Source organism: Cygnus atratus, chromosome 3 (assembly GCF_013377495.2).
Source record: "Cygnus atratus isolate AKBS03 ecotype Queensland, Australia chromosome 3, CAtr_DNAZoo_HiC_assembly, whole genome shotgun sequence".
In the NCBI taxonomy this organism is placed as follows: domain Eukaryota; kingdom Metazoa; phylum Chordata; class Aves; order Anseriformes; family Anatidae; genus Cygnus; species Cygnus atratus.
The window spans coordinates 2,985,511-3,006,513 of NC_066364.1; the positions used below are offsets into that span (position 1 = coordinate 2,985,511).

General features: G+C 44.1%; 1 protein-coding gene across 1 annotated transcript in view; it reads right to left on the reverse strand.

The window, feature by feature from the left end:
- Positions 1-4,302: 4,302 nt before the first annotated feature.
- PINX1 (PIN2 (TERF1) interacting telomerase inhibitor 1) overlaps positions 4,303-21,003 on the reverse strand; it is a 58,460-nt gene continuing 41,759 nt past the window's right edge. Inside the window, exon 7 of the mRNA XM_035563652.2 lies at positions 4,303-5,968. Coding sequence (XP_035419545.1) covers positions 5,369-5,968 — 600 coding nt within the window. The 3' untranslated portion in view covers positions 4,303-5,368. The remainder of the gene's footprint in view (positions 5,969-21,003) is intronic.

A 21,003-nucleotide genomic window follows, 5' to 3' on the forward strand; every position in this document is an offset into this window, starting at 1 on the left:
CTTTCTTCCTCAGCACCTGGCATTCTGATTGCATTAGTAAGATGGGTTTCATTCTGCACCCTACTTAAACTGCTGGTTAAACCTGTCCTGTAGGAAGCTCGGCGTTACATAAAGGCAGCCAGGGCCATGTGAAAATGCCACCTTTCTAATTGCGACCGTATCAGGGTAATTAGCAGCAGGCTGGAAAGCTCACCTTTACTTTTTCTGCTTACCTTCCCGGTTCTGGCACAGCGCTTACCTGTATCTGGGGCACGGGAAGGAGCAGAGCTCTCGCAGGGCTTTGAGAGCAGGGAAATTACGGCTGAAAGCCACGAGCTAAAATAGAGCGAGCAGACAAAGGGTGGAAGAAAGCTTTGTTCTCCCCATTTCACGGATGGGGAACGGTGGCTGCAACTCCCGTGGGGTCACACGGAAAACCCGCGCCCGAGCGTGGCTTTTGCAAGCCCGTCCCGGCTCTTTAAAATTCTCCCCTTTTCCCCAAGTGAACCCCTCGCCTTGGAGAGATTAAAACGTGGGACAAAGCACAAATCCTAAATTAGCTCCAGATTTACGTGGTCCTTAATTATTGATGGGACTCTCCTCTCCCAAGGGCAGCATCCGGGGTTCCTGCAGGGCTCCCGGCTGCTTTGCCCCAGGGACGGCTCCGGGCATCAGCTCTTTGCTGGGAGGCGAAGCCGGAGCTTTCCCCTCGTCCACCCCACAGTGAAAACCGCAGAGAAAAACGCTCACGGTTTCGGCATGCTCACAGGCACAGTGCTGAGTATTTCCGCTCCTGCTATTTTTAAAATTCAGCTTGAGCAGTTAGAAAAGAAATGCGTTTTAGTTGGTGAAAAGGGACCGGCAGAATTTCCTTCTCATGCCGTAAAAATTTATAAAAATGGATTAATTAATTAATGGAAAAAAAAAATCTTCGAGTGACTCAGAAGCAGAATTTAAGTTCTGACTTGCTGAGAAATTGAGTTTCAGTTTGGCATTGGAACAACTTTCCCACTGCAGCAACCACAAAGGTGTTTTTTTTTTTTCCCTTTTCAAACCATATTTACCAGTTCCCCATCACTAAAACTTTGTGTATAGAGGGAATTTTGATTATCCCTGCACGGGACAGGTATGGAGATGCTTCCCTTGCTTATCTTCCAAGTACTTTGTGAGCTCTGACCCCTTCTCGGGGTTCCTCGGCCGATAGCACGGCAAGGATTGGATTTACAGCAAACCACAAGCTACCAGGGGCAGGGAAGAAAAGAAGCCAGGGACTGCTCCAGATGCTTGCAATCCTCTCGCCGTTCAAGGACCCACCACTGCAAGATCTTTTTTAGGACGGGCGCGATGCTATGCAGCCTCTCCAATAGACTGTGTGGTTTTCCTCTCTTCTTGCAGCTTCCTTCCTCCTCTCAGTGCTGGCAGGTTTGGAGGTTTCGTGACGTAAATTGTGCCTTTTGAAGGTGGATGCTTTAAGAACTTCAGCCTTGTGTGTTTAAACAGGAGAAAATTGGTTAATTACAAGCGGTGCATTCTGCTAATTTGCTTTGCCAAGAGCTGATTATTTGAAAGAAGTCAGCACCAGAGCTTTTGCTTAAAGGAAAACTCCATGAATTCAACAAGACGCTGAGCTGGAGGGGTCCCCAAGTGCATTTCTTATAGTATTATAATCAATATTTGTGACATTTATGTATCACAAAGAGGCTGCATCTCAGATAGGACCTACCAGCTGAAATTCCTATAGACGTAAGGAGGTTCTGAGCTCTTCATTGTTGCCTTGAAACTTGTACTTAACAGCAGCTCACATCTGTGCCTTGAAATAACCAGTGCAAAGCACAAGAGGTGGCAAGTTTTGAAGGGAATTCAGGGAACGGTGCTCAGTACCTGTTGCACACATCGGGGTTGCCACCCTGTGCTATTTCCCGTCCCTGGCTCTACAGGAGGTGCTACAGAGTCAGACAACAGCAAGATCAAACCAGGCGTTTTTGGAAGCCCAAAAAGCTCGTGCAGACTTTGGTCCGATGCTGGTAACGGGGTATTTTGACGTGGCCTCTGCTTTCCAGGACACACTTCTGTGCTTGCAGGTAATTACACACACAGAGGTTAGCATCTCTATTGCTGCTCACAAAACTGCGCCTGCAAATCATTTAGCTTGGTATGGCTTTGCACCACCAATTAATTTCAAGGCTCAAAGCGAAGAATTACACCATACCTGCAAAGAGTGGAAGTAACTCCCAAAAAACCATCACTTTCTTCTATGTCACTGGCAAGTTGGGATTACCCATATTGAAAACAATTCAGTAGCTATGCTGTGTGTGCGCATCACCCCTAATTTGGAAGCGAAAGCAGACCGGCAACTTTCATTTTGCTCAGTTTCTGGGTAATTTCACTTGGAGGTACATTAAATCTGTGCTGCAATATGTGGGTACGATGGACAAATATGTAACAAAAGACACCGCTATTCAAAAGTATTATTTTCACAGAACTAAACCAAATAATTTCTTTGTGCTTACATTCTGCTCATTTCACCATCTGAGTAATGCTGGAATTCTTCTGCTTTCTAAAAAGGCCTTCTTGCCAAACCCGAGTTTGGTTAAAACTGGACTCACAAACCACTACAAACAAAAAATAATAATTTATTACTTCGAAATATGTTCTTGTGTCTGTCATCCACTTCACAAGCCAGTATCTGGTAAGAAGAGCTTCTTGTTGCATAATACAGAGTTGGCTGATCACTAACATACAAAGAAGTGCAGCTGAATCATTTTTTTTTTCAAATTCTAGTACATCAAAAAATAATCATTTCCTACAACCCAATTTCTGCACGTGCTATTTCTCTTTGAGCTTGAGGCACATTAAAATAAAATCCCACGTTTCCCAGGAAAAAGCGAAATTCCCACTTATTGTACAAATAGAGAATCTTCTATTCGTAGCTCGTATTTCAATCTGAGCCAGATTTAAATCTTAAATCTACTGTGCTTACCAGTAGGAACACCACACATTTAAAGATTTATTCCTTTTTTTTTTTGTTGTTCTTGCTGTAACTAACACTGGAATTTGGCCAAACACTTTCTATAAGATCCAGCACACAGAAACTCGTGTCAGATTAATACAGCGAACAAGCGAACAAACCCAGCAGTATTTGGCAAAGGAAAGCCTATTCCTTTACTAGCACCTTTTCCAGTTAAAATCCCCAGGAGATTGTAAAGTTCAGCCGCATAACAGCTAAAAAAAAAAAAAAAAAGCATTATGGGAAACATTCAGGGCTTCTACTGACAAATAAAAATTTAGGAAGCGGTAAGCAAGAAACTAGGAGCGCTGCTTTAAAACTTAGGACTCTTCATAATGTTACGTGAAAATTATTTTGCTGCCTTCTCCCATTGAGAAGTTTTTTTTTTTTTTTTTTTTTCATGTTGAGCATGGAGTTTGCTCACAACCAGAGCAAGCTCATGGTATTTAAGTGATCTGTCGCTTAAGGAAGGCAGGGAACAAGCCCAGCCCCAGCAGCATCACAATGGCAAATATTTGCAAAGAGCTGGAAAGCAAATGCTCTAAGGGTTAAAAACTACTAGTGAAAACGACGCCAGTGGGAAGCACAGAGAAAGGCATCCTGTTCTCCCTTACCATATTGTAAAAGTACAGCAATTTTGCTGCGACGAACGGGTGCGTCCTCAGGGCAAGAAAGCCCTTAAGACAGATCTTAAGATATCCTGGCATTGCAAACCAAGGCACCTTAAGAAGTGAGAAGTCCAGCTGAGCTGCAACTGAGACATCTGAAGCCGTGTGGGCTGTGTATTGTAGGCTACACTTCTCCTGCTGGACAATAAAGGCAGCTTAAGGAATCTTTTCGTATCACATCTGCATCTTGACAATGTTTTTCAAGCCATGTTCGGCGACTCGGCTGGGCTCAACCACAAATGTACCCATTTATCCAGCAGAGCAGACCAATGGGATGGTTTAGATTTACTCTGATGAAACGCAGGCAGGCCCTAAGACAAATGAAGAGCTAATGAATTTGAATCCTGGTTGGCTACCCCGGATGATGCCATGATAACTGGCTGGCTTTCAGGGCTGTGCTGTCAATTTGTTGTGGCCAAGGCAATATCAGGACAAGACACGAGAACAGTGAATGCTTCTTCCCATTTCACCACTTCGCTTCCAAGCTCACCCATCTCCTCCGACAGCTTTTTGCTGAGTGAGCTTAAGGTGCCAAAATCCAGCCTGAATGTTTAACCTCTCCTCCACCATGGCTTGCGGCAGTGCTGAGTCCCAGCGTTACTTATTTCCAGGTTTGCAGTGAGAAACAGCCTCTGATTTCTTTACAAATTGCAAGGTTTCTATGTGTAAGTGGCAATACTGATGCAGAGGAGTAGCTATGCTTTTAAAATCTATTTGGTCTCCCAATTTCACAGAAAACTTTGCTTATCCAAGACAGCTTTTGAATGCTAGGTGCATCACCAAAGGTACCACGAACGCTGCCTGGGAACCAAAGATTTACATTACAGCTAAGAAGGGCAAGCTCCTATACCTCTGTTGCAAAGTTACAGTTACTTGACCATAGTTAACTACTGGCCAGGGAACACAGGGAGTTACTTTATTTCATTCTTTAGTTGTGACAAGCGGGGGTAATCTTTTAATTAAAGACTAAGCATTTTGGGAAAAGACAATGTTCATTTTTATACGTAAACGGCGATCAATGAAAAAATTACACGCGACTTCGCAAAAATCAATGAAAAGAAACACATACAGCTTTGCAGACCCCCTCCTGTTTCCAGAAGCAGAGCTATCACAAGTGAAAACAATGGTGGCTTTAATAATAAAGGCAGCAATAGGATGACTTTTTTTTTCTGTTTTCATCTCCCTGGATTGAGAGAAAACAGTCAGTGTGAACCAGCACACAGCAATTTACTGGTTTTCACAGTCCTAACCACAGTGGTTAAAACCAGCCCTGATTTTGCTTGCTGTTATCTGTTGTGAATGGAGTCACACCAGGGTGAACGTGGGCCGAAGGTGTAGGCTCTGCTGTGTTAAAACACAGCTCTTGCACAGCCCCTAAGGTGAACCTCGGTTCTGCCACAACGGAAGGGCAAAGCATAGCTGTTGTTTTCTTTTTAATCAAGTCTTGCTTTGTAGACGTGCAAGCCCTGGCCCTGCAGCTGGATACCTTTTCAGCATGGCACTGAAGCTCCTGTTGGCCTGTCACCATGTTCTCAGCCCCCTTGTAAGAGCTATATTTAAATACAATCTGTGGTTTCAGTTGGATGAGGAGCTCAAGTGTACTCAAGGCTGAATTACCATCTGATGTTTGGCTGGTGTTTATGTAGGCTTCTCATCCAACGTGATAAAGTTCAAACCACCTCGAAGTCCCACCTTGACTCTTAAATGGCTAAATCTACTTGCAGTGCTTCTTTTTCTTTCTCTGCGTTCCTTCAGTACAGTCACCTGTCTCCTCTTTTTGCTTTTTGTGCTTCTTCTTGTGGCGTTTCTTTTGCTTTGTCTCTGAGTCCTCTGTGCAGAGATCTTCCCCATCAGATATTCCCATATAAACTTCTCCATTGCCCATATTTTCATCATTACTAATGCTTTCCTCTTCGTGCTGCTCTTTATGCTTCCTTTTCTTTTTCCCTGAGTGACATTCATTTAAAGAAGCATCCAGTTCATTTCCATTCAAGGTACTTATCTTAGACTTTTCTACTTTTGCTTTCTCACAATGTTCTGTACTCTCTGCCTCATCACTCTTTTGCTTCTTCTTTTTCTTCTTGGCTTTGGTTTTCAATTCTTCTGAAAGCTCCAAGGCTTCTTCTGTGGCTGGGCAGCAATTGTCTGACTTTGTTTCTGCTTCTTTCTGGGATCCCTTCAATTTTGCCATGCGCTTGGCGAAATATTCCTGTACAGTGAGACCACTCTTCACCGTATTGGGACCGTCTGCAGGCTCAGATAGCCAGGGGTCTCTCTGCTTCTCCTCCTGAGACTCAGGATCGGTGGTATCCTCCTGCAGCGGAACAAGGAGGAACAGGAATTGGGAGTCAGAAATAATGGCTTTAAACAAAATTATTTTTCTGCATATTAATACGAAAGGTATTTTAAAACCATATACTGCTTTAAAAATTAATCGTAAAAGTAAAGACTTCAGCAGAAGTGAGGATGTCCTTAACGCAAAAGATCACATAGGTTTAGGGAGAGGAGGTGGTGACACAGAAAGCAAAAAGAGAATCAAGTACAGTAACTTAGAGCAGGGACGGGGTATGATTCTCTGTTGGTTTGAATTTCTGTTTACCTACTCCTGTGCAACTCATGCAGATTATGTGTAATACTATCATACTCGGCGTGTTACACTCACTTTGCAAAGGCACATGTCTCTACAAGATATAAACCAACATGAAAAATAGCACGGTATGATCTATTAGCCTGTGGCAGAAAGGAAATCCCATGCCTGGAATACCTCTACAGCGAAGTGCAACAACTTGGGCTACACGGAACAATCCAGCATTGATGCATCCCTTCCATCTTATCTGATCTTTAGAAATGTTTGTTTCATAGCTGCTTTACTGTCATTGTGTCCTAGACGTTGTTATTTAAACATGTTCCATTTGATCATATGTTATCAGATGGCAAAAACAACATCACAGGTTAGATCTTACAAGGCTTCTGCATACACAAAATAAATAGCTGCTGAACTCTAGCTGCAGGTGAGTATCTATAAAAAGAGCCAAGTGGCTAGAAAGTAAATGTAAAACAAAAGGCAAACTACACTCGTTGAGCTGGATGTTATGTATGGCATGAAGAGAATCGACCCTGAAAAAGCAACAAATGCAACAAGATGAAAAAAAAGTTTGCTAAATTATCTGTGACTTGCAAAATAAACATGCCCAAAGAGCAGCTGAAATTCGGACGTGTTTACATGGATATTGAAGCACTCAAAAATAACCCTTTGTGGCACATCCTTTGGCTTGGCAGAAGTCACAAACGACTTCTGGAAACGTCCCAAATTTTATTTTTTTTTAAAGGCTGGTGTGAACTGCAGGTACCTAAGCACACCCCCCCAGATGGCAAAAGCTGAGCAGGTAGGAATCGTGTAGAGTCCTTACCAACATCTGGCCCACGAGATGCTTCTGAAACAGGAGGTTATCCGCAGCCACTATGGGCAAACGAGGCGAGTACGCCAGCTACGAGGCTGTTTTTCCATTCATAAACGCACACAGATAAGAGCACCCACTCTGCCTGTGAATCTTGTACGTGGACTGAAGGGACTATAAAATGCAGCCAAATCGGAGCAGTAATATTTTACACCCACATCCAATGGCACCAAGTGATAACAGGGTGAAGGCCAGCAGCAAAGCGGGAGATATACACCCACTTATCTCAAAACTTCATAGTTAGTGCACAACGGTGGAGATAAGTGATCCGGCTCTCTTTAGGGCATCGTTAAAAGTTGATGGCTGAAATGGGTTTTATTAGGGTTTGTAGGTAAGGTTTCGCAGGTCTGACTCTTTATACACCAGTAACCTTTAGTCACACGAGCAGGAATGCAAAGATTTGTGTCGTTAGCGATGCATCACGAGTGGCGATTTCCTCATCCATCGGCTTTCAAGAGAGCTAGCCCAGTGGAACGAAAGCAACGCTACACTTGAGATGCCAGTGATGTTTGTGGGGGCACTTAGCAAAATTAGGTACTTTTCTTGCAGGAATACCTTTGTGGCCTACCTCGAGTAAGTTTAGGAAGTAACAGAAATTATGAGATTTCTATCAAAGTCTGCAAAGAGCTGTTTAACATGGGGAAAAAGGCACACGTACCTACACACAGCTACAGATATGAGTGTACACATGAAAGGGGAGCTGCAGTAGAAGTTTGACAAGACTCAACCCTCAGAATAAATGGACTGAGCTGTTTGCAGTCGCTTTCTTATTAAAAAGCTACGCGTCCCAACTGGAGCAAGCGGCACTGGTGCCGATCAAAAAATAGATGCCCTGCTAAAGCAACGTTAAACAGGTCACTTTCTCTTCCTTCTGCCAGCAGGAGGATTTTGACACCTTGTATTGCAAAATGACAAACAGTCTCCCAGGTTTTCTGCCGCAGATGCCAGCCAGAACGGTTTCCCTCCCCACCCCAATATGTAAAACACACTCGTGACCAGAACACCAATTATCCTCTGGCCAACCAGGAAAGGATTTTCTCATTCCCTTGGTGACTTTGAGTCCTGACAACTTAATTACTGTAATTGAAGGCAAATATTACTTGAACTCTACCCATTTCTTTTTCATAAAATACATTAGGCATTAAAAAAAAAAATGTTCCTTTGGTTAAGCTGAGGAGTTCAGAAGGTATGCACGATCCCAGAAAATAAGAACCTTGCTCAGAAACTCCTTTATTGATAAGAATTTTAATAACCACGGGCCACTGAACACAGAACTAACAGGGCATGGAGACAAGCAAGGAGGTGCCAACTCTAGAAAACCTCTCGGTTTAGGAGAAGCTTATGTAAAGCCATAAATCACCTGCAAGGGCTGTTACATGCCAGCAGTGTTCCCCCTCCCGTGATGTACCTGTCCAAGTAGCCATGGGAACACCGCTGAACTCTAAACATGTTTTTTTTTCCTCTAACCTCTCGATGGGAGAGCTGCAGTTTATGCAGTTCCAAAAATAAGACACGCGTATGTAAGTGAGCACCGTGTTTCCGCAACCTCCAAAACGCAATGAATTATACAGGACGAAAGGCGAAGAACCATTCCTGCTCCGTTCCTGATGACCAGGTACAAGGAAAAGAGCAATCCTGCTACAACTGGTGGGAGGCCAGAAGATTGGGCTTTGGAGATGTCTTCATCCTCATCATGAGTTCCACAACTGCAAATGAATTCAGGCTAAGAAGATCAAGTTGAAAGAAGACTTGGGAATGCAAGTCTGTAGAGAGTTGGTAGGACGGTCCCAAGCAGGAGAAAAGCACTGCTTAAAGCTGAGTTAAGTGTGGAGAGATTAAGAGGAAACAATAGGAAAATTCAAGGAGAGGCTGGGAAGTGCACAGGAAAAGATGAGGGTCAATTATAGCCAGAAGTCCCCAGTAAACATCATCTGTTTATGCAATCGGCTGAATGTATGGAAAAATAAAGCACTAAGTACTCGCAGGTTGCTTTTTTTTTTGTTGTTGTTCCTGCACGCTTTCTTCACTTTTACACACAATGCTGATTTAATCATTAAGTCAGCACACTAAACTTATAGAGTGAAATCCTGGTTCCCTTAATTCCTGCAGGATCAGGATTGCATCTCTACGGCACTGTACTCTCAGAGCGTCTTTCCCACACAGTTACTTCGTGAAGGAAAAAAATATGGGATTATGGCCTATTACATACAGAAAAAGATTCACATTCAAACATGAAAAATGTTTGGCAACAGTAGAAGCCCAAAGTAGAACGGTATCTAGACACCTCACGAAATAAATGGGTTCGAAATCCAAATTGGAGATTTAAGACCTTAGGCTGAAGAATTAAACTCCAAAAATCAACGAATGCTTCCGCACGTTACTCTAGGAGGAAAAGCAAGATGCAACAAATCAGCAGAAATAAAGGGTGCTATACATAAGCAACAGAAGTAGGCTGCAATGTGGATTAATTCAATAAAATTTCCTCCTCTTCACTGCAGGTGTTTCTTTCCTAGCATTTAAAGCTTAAAATAGAGGAATCAAAAAAAAAAAAAACCACACTACTATACAGTCTAATATCTGCCACGTATGAACTACAGGTACTCAAGCCGAGTAATTTCATATGCCTTTGCTTCCTCGTTTGCAAATGAGGGTGTACCACTTCACAAGTCATTTTGTTAGCACAAATTGACAAAATGACACAGAAGGAGAAGTACCGAAGAATGGAGCGTAGAGGCAGAAAAAAACTAAACTGCAATTTTAGTAGATTCTCACTTAAATTACAGAAAATAGGCTAGATGAAGTAAGTACAGGCTAAACATCTAGCCTGAGTTGCAAGGCAATCACACGACCATCCACGGCTTTAAAATGCAAGCCCACCTTTGCGGAGTCGGAGTGAATCGCAGCGACGAGTTACTTTCTCGTTAAGAAACCGTAACAACATGATTAATATAATCCAGCCCTATTCCTGCTGCTCCACACCCTCACTGCAGAGCAGCACCGGTAGGAGCCATGTGCAGGATACAAAACTTGACAGGAGGAACTGGGGGCATCCCCGTATCTTTCCAACGCAGGTCTAGAGAGCAGCACAGCAGATTATTACCGAGGAATCACTCTGGAGCTTTGCAGACGTTAAGGATGACAGAGGCTCGCTGTAAGGAGTTGACAACGTAACGTTAGGCATAAGCATAAACATTTGGATTGGGATCAAACAGGCAAGAGAGTGAACAAAGACTTGTAGCATGATGAGTTTAAGCAGGATTAAACTAAATACATGCATAAAGAAGGCCACGTACCATCAGTTCTGAAGTCAATTCTGGCATAAGAATGGGCTCTACCATTTTCAGTTCACCTAATTGAGCTCGGTACACTGCAGACAGCATCTTACGAAGAGATGATGACAACATATTTCTAACATAGAAAGGGCTGCTGCAAAGAGAAAAGGGAGAAATTTCCCTGTCCTTTGATGAAGAGGATGAGAGGCAGCAGGTGTAAACTACTGACATAAAACTTTGCCAGAAGAACAAATCTATCAGTGTCCACATGAAGCCTCAACCACTGGGAGTCTCAACCACTGCAACAAACCTCTGACAACTATCAGGAAAGCATTAGGTGGAGTTAATCCTTGCTTGGAAAAGAAAATGGGGTATCTGTACTCAAGAAGCATCTTACAGCCCCGTAATGCTTAAAAAAAAAAAAAGCAATTGATGCAATTTGACTTCCTGGTAATAAAAGATGATTTTAGTGAAAGAGATGGAAAAAAAAAAAAACAAACATGAAATTCAGAAAGAAGAACTGCTAAAAATTCAGGTGCCCTGTCATTTCCTTCTTTTGCTGTCCATGGTATTGCAGTCACCAGGACACCTCCCACAGCCACACTGAGTTTTAATTGCACTACTTTTTATCCTGAGTGTCGAGAGAGAGCGAGGAATGCACCTTTAGGAAACAAAATGGAAATCCCGAATGTCTAACACCTAGACAGGCTACAGAACATGACAGCACTTTTTCAAAGGACAAATGCCAATTACTACCCAGAAAAACTTTCCCGTTCAATCCCATTTAAATAAACTTGGTGTCAGAACACGTTGAAAAACCCAACTGCAAGATCGCAGCTGATTTTACTACTTGTACTACACAAACCACCAGCTCTGCCTCTTACCCAGGAAGGACAAGGAGAGAGGCTGGGAAGTAACTAACGGAAAAGGGACAAGGAAAAAACCTATAAAAAAAATCGGTTTTCCCTGGGGAATTATGAGGAACTGTGTTTGCTACACCTGCCTCCATCTGCAGCTACAAAGGAAAGAGCGGGCGGACTGCTTCGCTACAACTAAAAAAGGCAAGGGATTTTATTGCAGTAAATCTCTGCTCCGAATGATTCGGGGTTATTCATAGAATCCTTGATTGGAAGTGACCTCTGGAGGTCCTTATCCAGCCTCCGGTGTGGAGCAGGACTACGGCCAGCACGAGATCAGGTCAGCTGGGTCTTTTCTGGCTGAGTCATGAAAACCTGCAAGGACAGAGGCTCTGTATCCTAGCGAGGACGTATTACTACCATATAACAGCAATAACTTTCTACCCTACAAATCCACAGGTGCTTGGTTTTCAAGTACATTTGCATCATATCTTCTGACTCCATTTTTTATTTTGGGTTTAAATTCAGCGGAAACGGCATTCAACTTCTCCCAGGCTGCCTTGTAATTCTCCTTTACATTTCTGCCAAAAGCTCATCCCGTATCTCAGCAAGTGGCCGATTTTAGCGTTCCCATTTATTTTTATAATTCACACATTACTGCTGCTGTGAAGTAGAAAGCCGCTATGTCGCTCACTGAACGCAATCCCTAGGCATCCAAAATACCATTTGCTTGTCATACAACAGTCCTACTGCCATACGACGCGTTGGATCCCAGCCTGTTCCCATCAATGAACCAGGAGCCGAGCAATAAGCTCCAACACTCGGCCGGGTTTTGCCTTCAGCCTGAAGACAACAGCGTAAGAGGAAGCAACAGGGTTGCAAAAAGTGCAAGGGATTAGATTTTGGCCAGAGACTTGATTACAACGATAGCCATGGGGATTCATTGCAGCTGTCATTATCAGGTCCCGGTCAGTCCTACAGCACCAGCACTCACAAAACGGGCAGTCACACCACCTGTATTTCCAATGTCAGCTTGGGAACCCTGATACCGTGTTGCACAGAGCACACAAACTTCCTCCTACTGTTCTCGCACTTTTCAGGAAAAAAAAGCATGTTTTAGCAAATAAACACAGTGAGTAAAATCCTTGAGCAGAAGGGAGCCCGTAACAGGCTACGGGAGAATGAGAGAGAACGCACGAGAGGTGTGGAAGACTGAAGGCACACAGGGAAAGAGTTACAAGAAAAAAAAAAATCACACCGCAGAGAAGAAAAATCCTTTTTATATCTTGAAAGAGAGACACTTAGATATCCTTGTGACATCTCATTTCGCTCTAGCTACACTGCTGAGGCCAGCAAAACCTCTCTTCCTTTCCATTTCCTTGCAAATTACATCTGTGTGTTAGACTGAATGTAAACAAAACTAAAGGAAGAGATTTCCCTTAGGATCTCTCTATTGGCACGGTACAAAGATACAAACAGAGTGACTTCATCTTCCCAGAAGCATCTAAATCAATTCTAACCGTTCTGTTCTCACCTTGAATAACAGAGGAAGTATGGTCCGGCAAAGTGAGCACAGGACTGGGAAGGTCACGTTTCCCAAGTTCTCTTCCCAGCTACAAAACAGAGCTGGTGGGAAACCCTGGAGAAGTTATTCTCCCCAGTTATGGCACAAGCTATCAAAAAAAACAAAAGGGCAAAACATGCCTTATCAGCTCTACGAAACTTGCAGCACAGCTACAAGTTTCGTTAAGTGTTTACAAAGTACTTTGAGATCCTTGAGAGAGGCATCCCAGATGTGCAAGGCACTACACGAGTGCTGAAAGTGCTTTTCCACTCACCTGATGGTGTTTTGCAGCTGTGACACTTAACAGGGAACAAACACCTCACAGTTTTTGTCTCTCCTGCAATATAACCATGTATAAGCAAATCACTAAGAGACTTTCAAATGTAGTATTTTAAAGGAGTGGGCAGCATTACAACCAAATCAGTGCTGGTCTTTTCATCCTGCAGCCACACACTAAACGCCAGTGCCTTCAGATGTCCCGGACAGTCATTGCAGTAGTGTAAGCAATATCCAGGTAGCAGCAGAAATAACCAAAGCCTTCTTCATGTGGTTGTTTCACTACTGTCACGTCATTCCCGAGGCAGTCTTCATTAGACCTTTGTAATATGTGGCACAGGCAGCTGCTGTAAATCCTTTCTAATCAGGACTCAAAGACCAGACCCTTCTTGATTATCAACTTCAGGATTCCTTCCTACTCCACACAGACACAGAAGGATCTGAATAGACCAGAGGAGAAGTAACAAGTGGGCTCAGCCAGCCACACTGCGAATACAAACAAAGGTATTAGCAAGGAGTATGAAGATTTGAAACGCAGAGACAAGTCACTGAGAGATAGGACACCATAAAAACCATTGGAGATACCCAGAGAGAAAGCAGTCCTGGCAGCAGCTCTAAGAGCAAGCAAAATGAGCATCACGGTTTGGCTTCTGGCAAAGGATACTCTGCATTCGGAACTCTGAAGAGAATTCCTACCTATGTAAAACCTCAATTCTATCTCTTTTTTAACAATAAATGTAGAAAGTAACATTTGTGTATAAACAGTCTTTCTACAAGCATTCAAAACAGACACAATTTAAATGGCCAAACCTTCAATCCTTCCACCCTCCCATTAGAAAACGCTTCTCAAAAGGAACACACACTCTTAAAACTTTTCCGCTGCTTTGCTTTGAAAGGGTGACACGCTGGACAGCTGATCCACGGATCAAAATCAAGCTTACTCCGTGCAAGGGCACAGATATTTCCTGTTTTTCAGCACAAGCAGTGGCAGAGGAGCTGCTGAGAAATCCCTCCTTGTGTCACTTTTAGTCACTTATTTGTTAAGCGTGCCTTCGTCAGGACCGGGTTCCTTTCCTTGAAGCAGGTGTGAAGTATTTGCAGCACAGGAAAATGAATCAGAACACGGCAATTTCGAGCAGCGCAGACCATAAATACCAGCAAAGAAGACAAACAGCAAGAATAAGAGAGCTCAAATCTGAAATACAACCCCACGGATGCGCATGCACCTTTTTCTTCTCTCCCATCTATAAGGGTTTGAAGAAAAGAGTTTGTGTGAGGGATGGGTTTTGTCTTTCCAATGAGTATCACTCATGCTGTGTTGCTACAGTTCATATGGATCTTGTTCTTGCTTTCAAGGATTCACATGGTACAGCTCTGCATTCCACCTCCTCTATAAACAAGCTACACTCAATCTCCCCGCAGTCTTCTTTCATAAATTTTGGCATTTTTTCTTCATTGCTGCCTTTAGTTTTGGTGCTTCCTTGCGGATCGATTCCAGTTAGCACCCATCCTTCACCCCACGCACTAACCCAACTCATCCACAGTGTCCTTCCTGAAGCTGCTCCATTCTCAGACACAGACAGGAGTGTTTGACTAACCATACTGCCCGTGCCCTACCTTACCCTCTTTCTATCTGCTAGGTGTAACATCCTGCCCTTGTTCTGTCCATCATTTTACTGGAGGCTCTCCGGGGAAGCAATTAGCCCACATGTGAGCGCTATATAACATAATTAACAAATAATAACTACCGAGAAATGTAGGCCAAAAAAGCAAAGTTATCAGAGTAGCGTTTCTGCAGAGACTTGTATTGTTCTGCACTCGCCTGCAACATTAGCTTCCAAGTTCCTGGAGGCACGCATTACACCCCAAGCAGCAGAAAAGCAAAGGTGCAGAGAGAGCTTTAAAGAAGACATACGGTGTTCCGAGTTCATTTGGATTTACAGGCTTTGCAATTTTTACCAAATTCGTTAATATTGCCATTAGTAAGTATTTACGCAGCAGACCACCACCAATAAGTTTCAGAATCGGAAGTGAAAAGCTTGTAATTTGGATCTAAATTGACTTTGGCAACAGGAGTATCAAAGGAAGGAAAGACGGAATGACTGTACCCATGAGCAAGACGCAACACAAACTTCATGCGTGACATCATTTGGGGTGGAAAAAAAGCTCGAGGAGGCAAGGACAGAACCTTTGCTCTTGGGTGTTCACTCGCACACTCCACAGCAGATAGAAGGGAACGGCAGCAATTGAGGGGAAACCCTCTTATTTCTCAAAGCAGCAAAATATTTCCTAGTCCTGAGGCTTCCTACTACAGGACAGGTATTTCAGCCCTTTGCACAGTTGCCAGAAAGTGGAAAGAGCCCTGGGCATCTCCTTCAAGGCTGTCTCTGTCCCCTTGGTACTGAAAAGTAAGTCTGCTATTAGGTGTCATAGCAACTGAACAGGGGTTTCTTAAATACATGAAGCAGGCTTCTCCCTTCACGGGGACTCAGGGAGTTAAAGAAGCAAAAAGAAGGATGGACAAAGGGCAAAAGAGGAGGAAGAATCAGTTTGGAGTGGTTATTTGGAAGAAGAAAGATGGCACTTGAGATGTACGGAGGAGGAACAGCCTTCAGGAAAGAGAAGGGAAAAAGCATGCGAATAACCTCCACACGTCTCACCCTTGACTATATCAGCAGTGACCACACTCTGAAATGCTCATTTTAGTTCCAGCAGTAGCTGATCTTTCCCGAAATACCTCATTAAGATGGTCCCTACTGAGCGGAGGCCAGTGAACAGGCAGATTATTTCAGCCACAAAGCAGGTGGAAAACTTGTCACGAAGCAGTTGACGCTCCTTTTTGGGTAATCCACGGGGACTGCAAGTGCCAGCACGACCTGCCCAGCCTCATAGTCTGAGCAAGACAGAGCACGTATGCTGTGACCTGTAACAAAGATGATGGCTTTTCGTGGTCAGTTTGTGAAATCTGCAGTTTTGGGCAGAACTTTGGCTCCATCAACCTACGAAACAACTCACGTTTTAACCTGTGTAAGCAAGCTGTTTAAGGAGAGAACAGCTTAGATCAGCACGTACATTATCTATGTTACCAAAGCCTACCGCAATGCCAAAGAAAATCCTCACTATCCAAGTGAAGAAGACAAGTACTGGGCTTCAAAACTGACAGACAGCCCTATGACGTTGAGATAATCTGCACCCTCATGGTCATGGTCTTAGCTTTTCTGCTGTAGGAGCTCAAAGAGCTCTGATCTTCCAAGCATAAGAGGTGCAAATATTTAGCTGGTTTTTGTTTCACATCTTTATCTGTCCAGACTGCTCTTGGGTTTACATCACCTTCCTCCTCTGGGATTAGAAAGCCTCACTCTCCACCTTCCAAGCCCTCATCAGACTTCCCTTCCTTTGGCTTGCTTTCCGTGGCTGACCTTCATGCTTCAGCTCTGCTTTTCCTGCCTGCCTTCAGCTTCTGCACCTTGTGAGCCATAGCCTTCATTTCATTTCACACCCTTCTTCTTTGCTGGTTCTCTTCATCCTCGCCTTCTTTTTTCTTTTGGTGATCCTTACTTCTAGAGCTCACGCAGGTCAAAATTATAAAGACACGTCTTTCATTATGCTAAGCATTATCTTCATGGTGCTGCATAAAGATTTAGTGGTAATGTTAAAAATGACAAAGAGAAAATCCCTGTGTCTGTAATTCCAAATAGATTTCCTAGGATTTTCTTATTAACACTTTATGTAATGCCCTAGGGGAAGCGAAGTGCTCTGCGGTTGCCCGGTGAACCACACAAAACACAGAACCTGTGCCTCAAGGGACTTGCAGGTTAAACCTATGAGTGGGTACAAAACAATACAAATAATTATCAGGTAGGCGATCCCGCAGGGAGCGTGCGTGTTCCAAGCTGGAACGTCTCCTGGCACGGGAGCTCTGAAAAAGGAATGGAAATGGGATGCTTATCACAGCTTAATAGCAAACTGCTCCAGGAATAAGCAGCAAGATGAAGAGAAGATTCAGGAAGAAACATCAAATTAAAGGAGAAATCAATTTGTTTCCAGTGTCTCACTTGTTCCCAATATTCTGCTGTCTAGGAGTAAGAGAAGATGCAAAGGCAAACAGCACAAGCCCCAGCTGCTGCCTCCAGTCCCTCAGCCACGTCCTAAGAAGCTGCTAAGAGGGATGTGGCATTGGTTGGGGTCTCAAATCCTTAAAGGAAAACTTGGACTAACTCACCTGGATGTCCTAAGAAAGCCCAGAAATTACTGCTTGCTTGATGTTGAGTACTGAAAGGGTGTAGAAAAAGGAGGAAAAAAGACCCCTGCGCTGAGTGGCCTAACATTGAGCAAGAGCAGAAGCTTTAAAAGATTTAATTTTCCCCAATTAGACTCTCTAACAATCCGCCCATAAAAACTGCTTTCTGCTTTGGATTTACTTCCTTGCAGTCAATCATCCTCCTGCTCTCTCCTTTCATTACATGAGCCCTCTGCTAATCCCTTCTGCTACCTGCAGAAGCTGGGTGGTCCCCCCCATCCCGAGCAGAGCTCCACCAACAAGTCAGCCAGCCTCGAACCTCAACGGTGACTCAGCAACGCCAGCTCAGTTTTCTTTCTTCCCTTCATTACCCCGTGCTTAATGCCATAAGAAAAGCTGGGAGGTGGAGCCACCGAGGCTTTAAAGCCGTCGTTCCAAGCCCAGACAAAGGTCACGGCTGCCCCAGGATCCAAGCTGCATGGAATACTTGCAGTTAACTCTCAGCGAAGCAGCTTGGCTTCCCGTGGCTTTGCATCTTGTGGCTGGATGACCCCGTATCTAATGAAGTGCAAGTCGTGATCGAAGCCGTTCCTGTGGTTACGACACTCGTAACGGCTTCCCTCCGCGTGGATCCTCTGATGTCTAATAATACAGCCGAGCCCAGCTGGGAAAACAATTTGCCTTTCCTCTTCACGCAACCATTTATTTTCACAAAGAGTAGGGACATAATATTTGGAAGGCTGCTGTCTCCAAGGTTTCTCAGGCATATCTCATCTCCTTCATGAGGACATGATTTGTGCCAAAAGGTTAGGTGTTGACTTAGCATGCGAGTGGGGCTAAACGAGAACTAGGAAAACAATAACGACAGCAAAAACCACCAACGGAGACGGTTCAAGTAACTGGCTGATGTTGTGCTGAGGCACATGAGAAGTGGTCAGAGTCTATTCTGCCACCCCTGCTGTAGAAATAAGCACCTCTGCAAAGGAGACAACAATAGACAAACAGAACTGGCGAGGGTAAGATGCAGATTGCAACCATTAACACGACCATTTTTGCAGCAATCAACACCTCTCGAAGGAAAAAAAAAAAATCCACGCGAAGTCATAGGTGCTAAGAAGCCAAGACATCGCTACAAAGGAGCCACTGTTCAACTATTTTGCTGGATACGAGGATCGCAAAGGAACTGACATCCATGTTCAAACCTGTTATCAACTGCAGTGTGTTGAAGGGATTAAAAGCTAACGTCGCAGCGCTATTCCCCTCTTAAAATTCCGTGTCAGGCCAGGGTCTTCCAATTTCTCAGCTTTTATATCCACGCAGTTGCAACACCAGACCAACTTTGTTTGTTCCTAATGAAAGCGGTGATTCACTTCCTTTCCAGGAGCTACGCCGTAAAACGTTGATTAGAGCACAAACCGCCCCCCAAATTTAAAGCTGAGAGAAAGAGAAAACAAAGTGAGGTGTAAAAGAAGATGGGAGTCGAGGGGAAAATCAAAGCAGAGAATTCACCAGGAGGTAGAGATTTTATCAAAGCAATTGGTTCATTAGGCAGCAAATTTGACTGTGCATGTAGTCAGTACTGCTGTACAGTAGTGGTTTTTGTTAGGGAGTTCTTCAGGGCAGACACCTTTGTCTTTATACTTGTAAAACACCAATTAATATCTCGGGCAGACTATAAACAAATCAACATTAAAACAAAGCAGCGAAACAGAACCATTTGTATATCCTGTTACGCCTGGAGTCACTAGGACAGATTCAAGTCTCCGGAGAGAGACCGTATTCTCTTCCCTCTAATAGTCTCGCCCATATGCTCTGCTCACGTCTACAGTAGTTAAAAAGTACAAACTTTGATTGATATGCTTGCTTCGGTTCAGGAGGAGTTCACCATAGGATGCTGCTCTGGGAATCCTTGTTACACTTCTTGTGTCCGTGCCTTCAAGCTAGCTTTAAACTAGTAAGGGTATAACTACAGGAGCAGAGCTCTCTGCATGCTGCAAAGCCCCCTCCAGACCCTGTTAAACGTTGCACAGAACAGCCCCACTGGACCTCTGCTTTCCTGACGTGACACTGAGGGTGCCTGCTGTGCATCCTCAGAAGGGATTCGGGCATGTCTGGGAGATTAGAGACCGCTGGAATGGTACTGGAGGGCTATGTACGGAGGAGGGAGCCAGATCTGGCTCAGTCTTGGCCATCTTGTAAGACTAGAAAGGATCCCTGGCACAAACTATCTCCAAAAGTGTGCGAGGAGGTTGTTCTGGAGAGAAATAGCTTGTTCACACCACAGCTGAGCTTAGGACAGAATTTACGTATGTGGGTGACTGGTCACCAGGACCTAGGAGGGCAAAGGAGGACCAAGTTATATCAACAAAGGCATATCCCGTAACTCAACCGATGTGAAGACAAAACCACAGCAAGCTTTCCTTCCAACCTGCCCTACCCAATACAGCACCTTCCCCCATTCTGCACACCACTTTCTAAACTGGAGAAGTCACTTAATATTGCTTCAGCTCCCTAAGATACCTTCAGAGGAAAGGCCAGACAGCGACAATCTGCCGGTTTTGAGCCACGACAGTGGTAAAGATGCCGCACTATGGGTTCAGTCTAAGCCTTCCCCTGATTCACAGCAAGGGCTGGCCACATCGAACTTGTTCTAAGTAGAAAGCTGGTAATTTAGGCTCATGACTGAAAAAAGCTGAAAGCTTGCCAGCCCCATCTCTGTCTGGCATGCCAGAAGCTATAAAAACACTAAGCAAGACTAGCAGTAGGAAGGTATGATTTGGGGTTTATGATTTCTGGAGAAACCTTCATGTAAAGGGGAGGAAGAAAACAGCAGACTTATCTCTTATGTTCTACTCCCCGTGATAAAGAAATAAGGATCTTAAACAGTATCAACAAAGATGCGGTTTAAGAGTTGGAAATCTTCCTATGTTTAGGCAAACACACAGATTGTGCAGTTGGTGGGGTTTTCCTAAGACAGGCACTCATTTGTTGGTTTCTTAAACACATCCCTCGCGAATGACACAAGCAGAGCTGATCCCACCTACAGAAAAAGCAATGGGTTTGACGAGTCCTTAAGGTCCCTTACAAAAACTTCACCTCCTGTGAAAAGAAACCTAACACACAGAAACCCAGAAGAGAGGAATTAATAACTACCCCCTACAAGTGAGTAACGGTTCCAGACCACCACGCATCTTCTCCTTAGAAGATGGTGGCCAACAGCCTGGAAACAGAACAGGGCGAGATTCAGGGATCTCACGAAAGAGTTAAACGTTCAGGCAGGTAATATCTGCGTTTTGAAAGAATTTGGCCACCAGAGCTAATTCCCTGCAACAGTTACAAGAGGCTGCTGCCAATGTTAACATCAGAAGGCAGATACTGACAGGTTTTTTTTGCCCAGTCAGATGCCGCTACTGACACTCATTTAGACAAGCCAGTACAAACACGCCGAAAAGGACATTTCCTATAGCAACGGCTTCTCAAGTAACTAAGGAATTTACCGACAGCCATGAAATCTCTGGCAGGCGGCTGGAAGACAGTGGGGTTAGCTTCCCAAATGTCCCGGGGCACGGAAAAGCTGATGCGACTCACGTAACAACGGCTCCTACGGCGCTGCTGAAGCCCGGGTAGCTTGCGAGATGAATGACGGCCTCCCTGAGCTCTGCAACACGCAACAGGAGTTAGC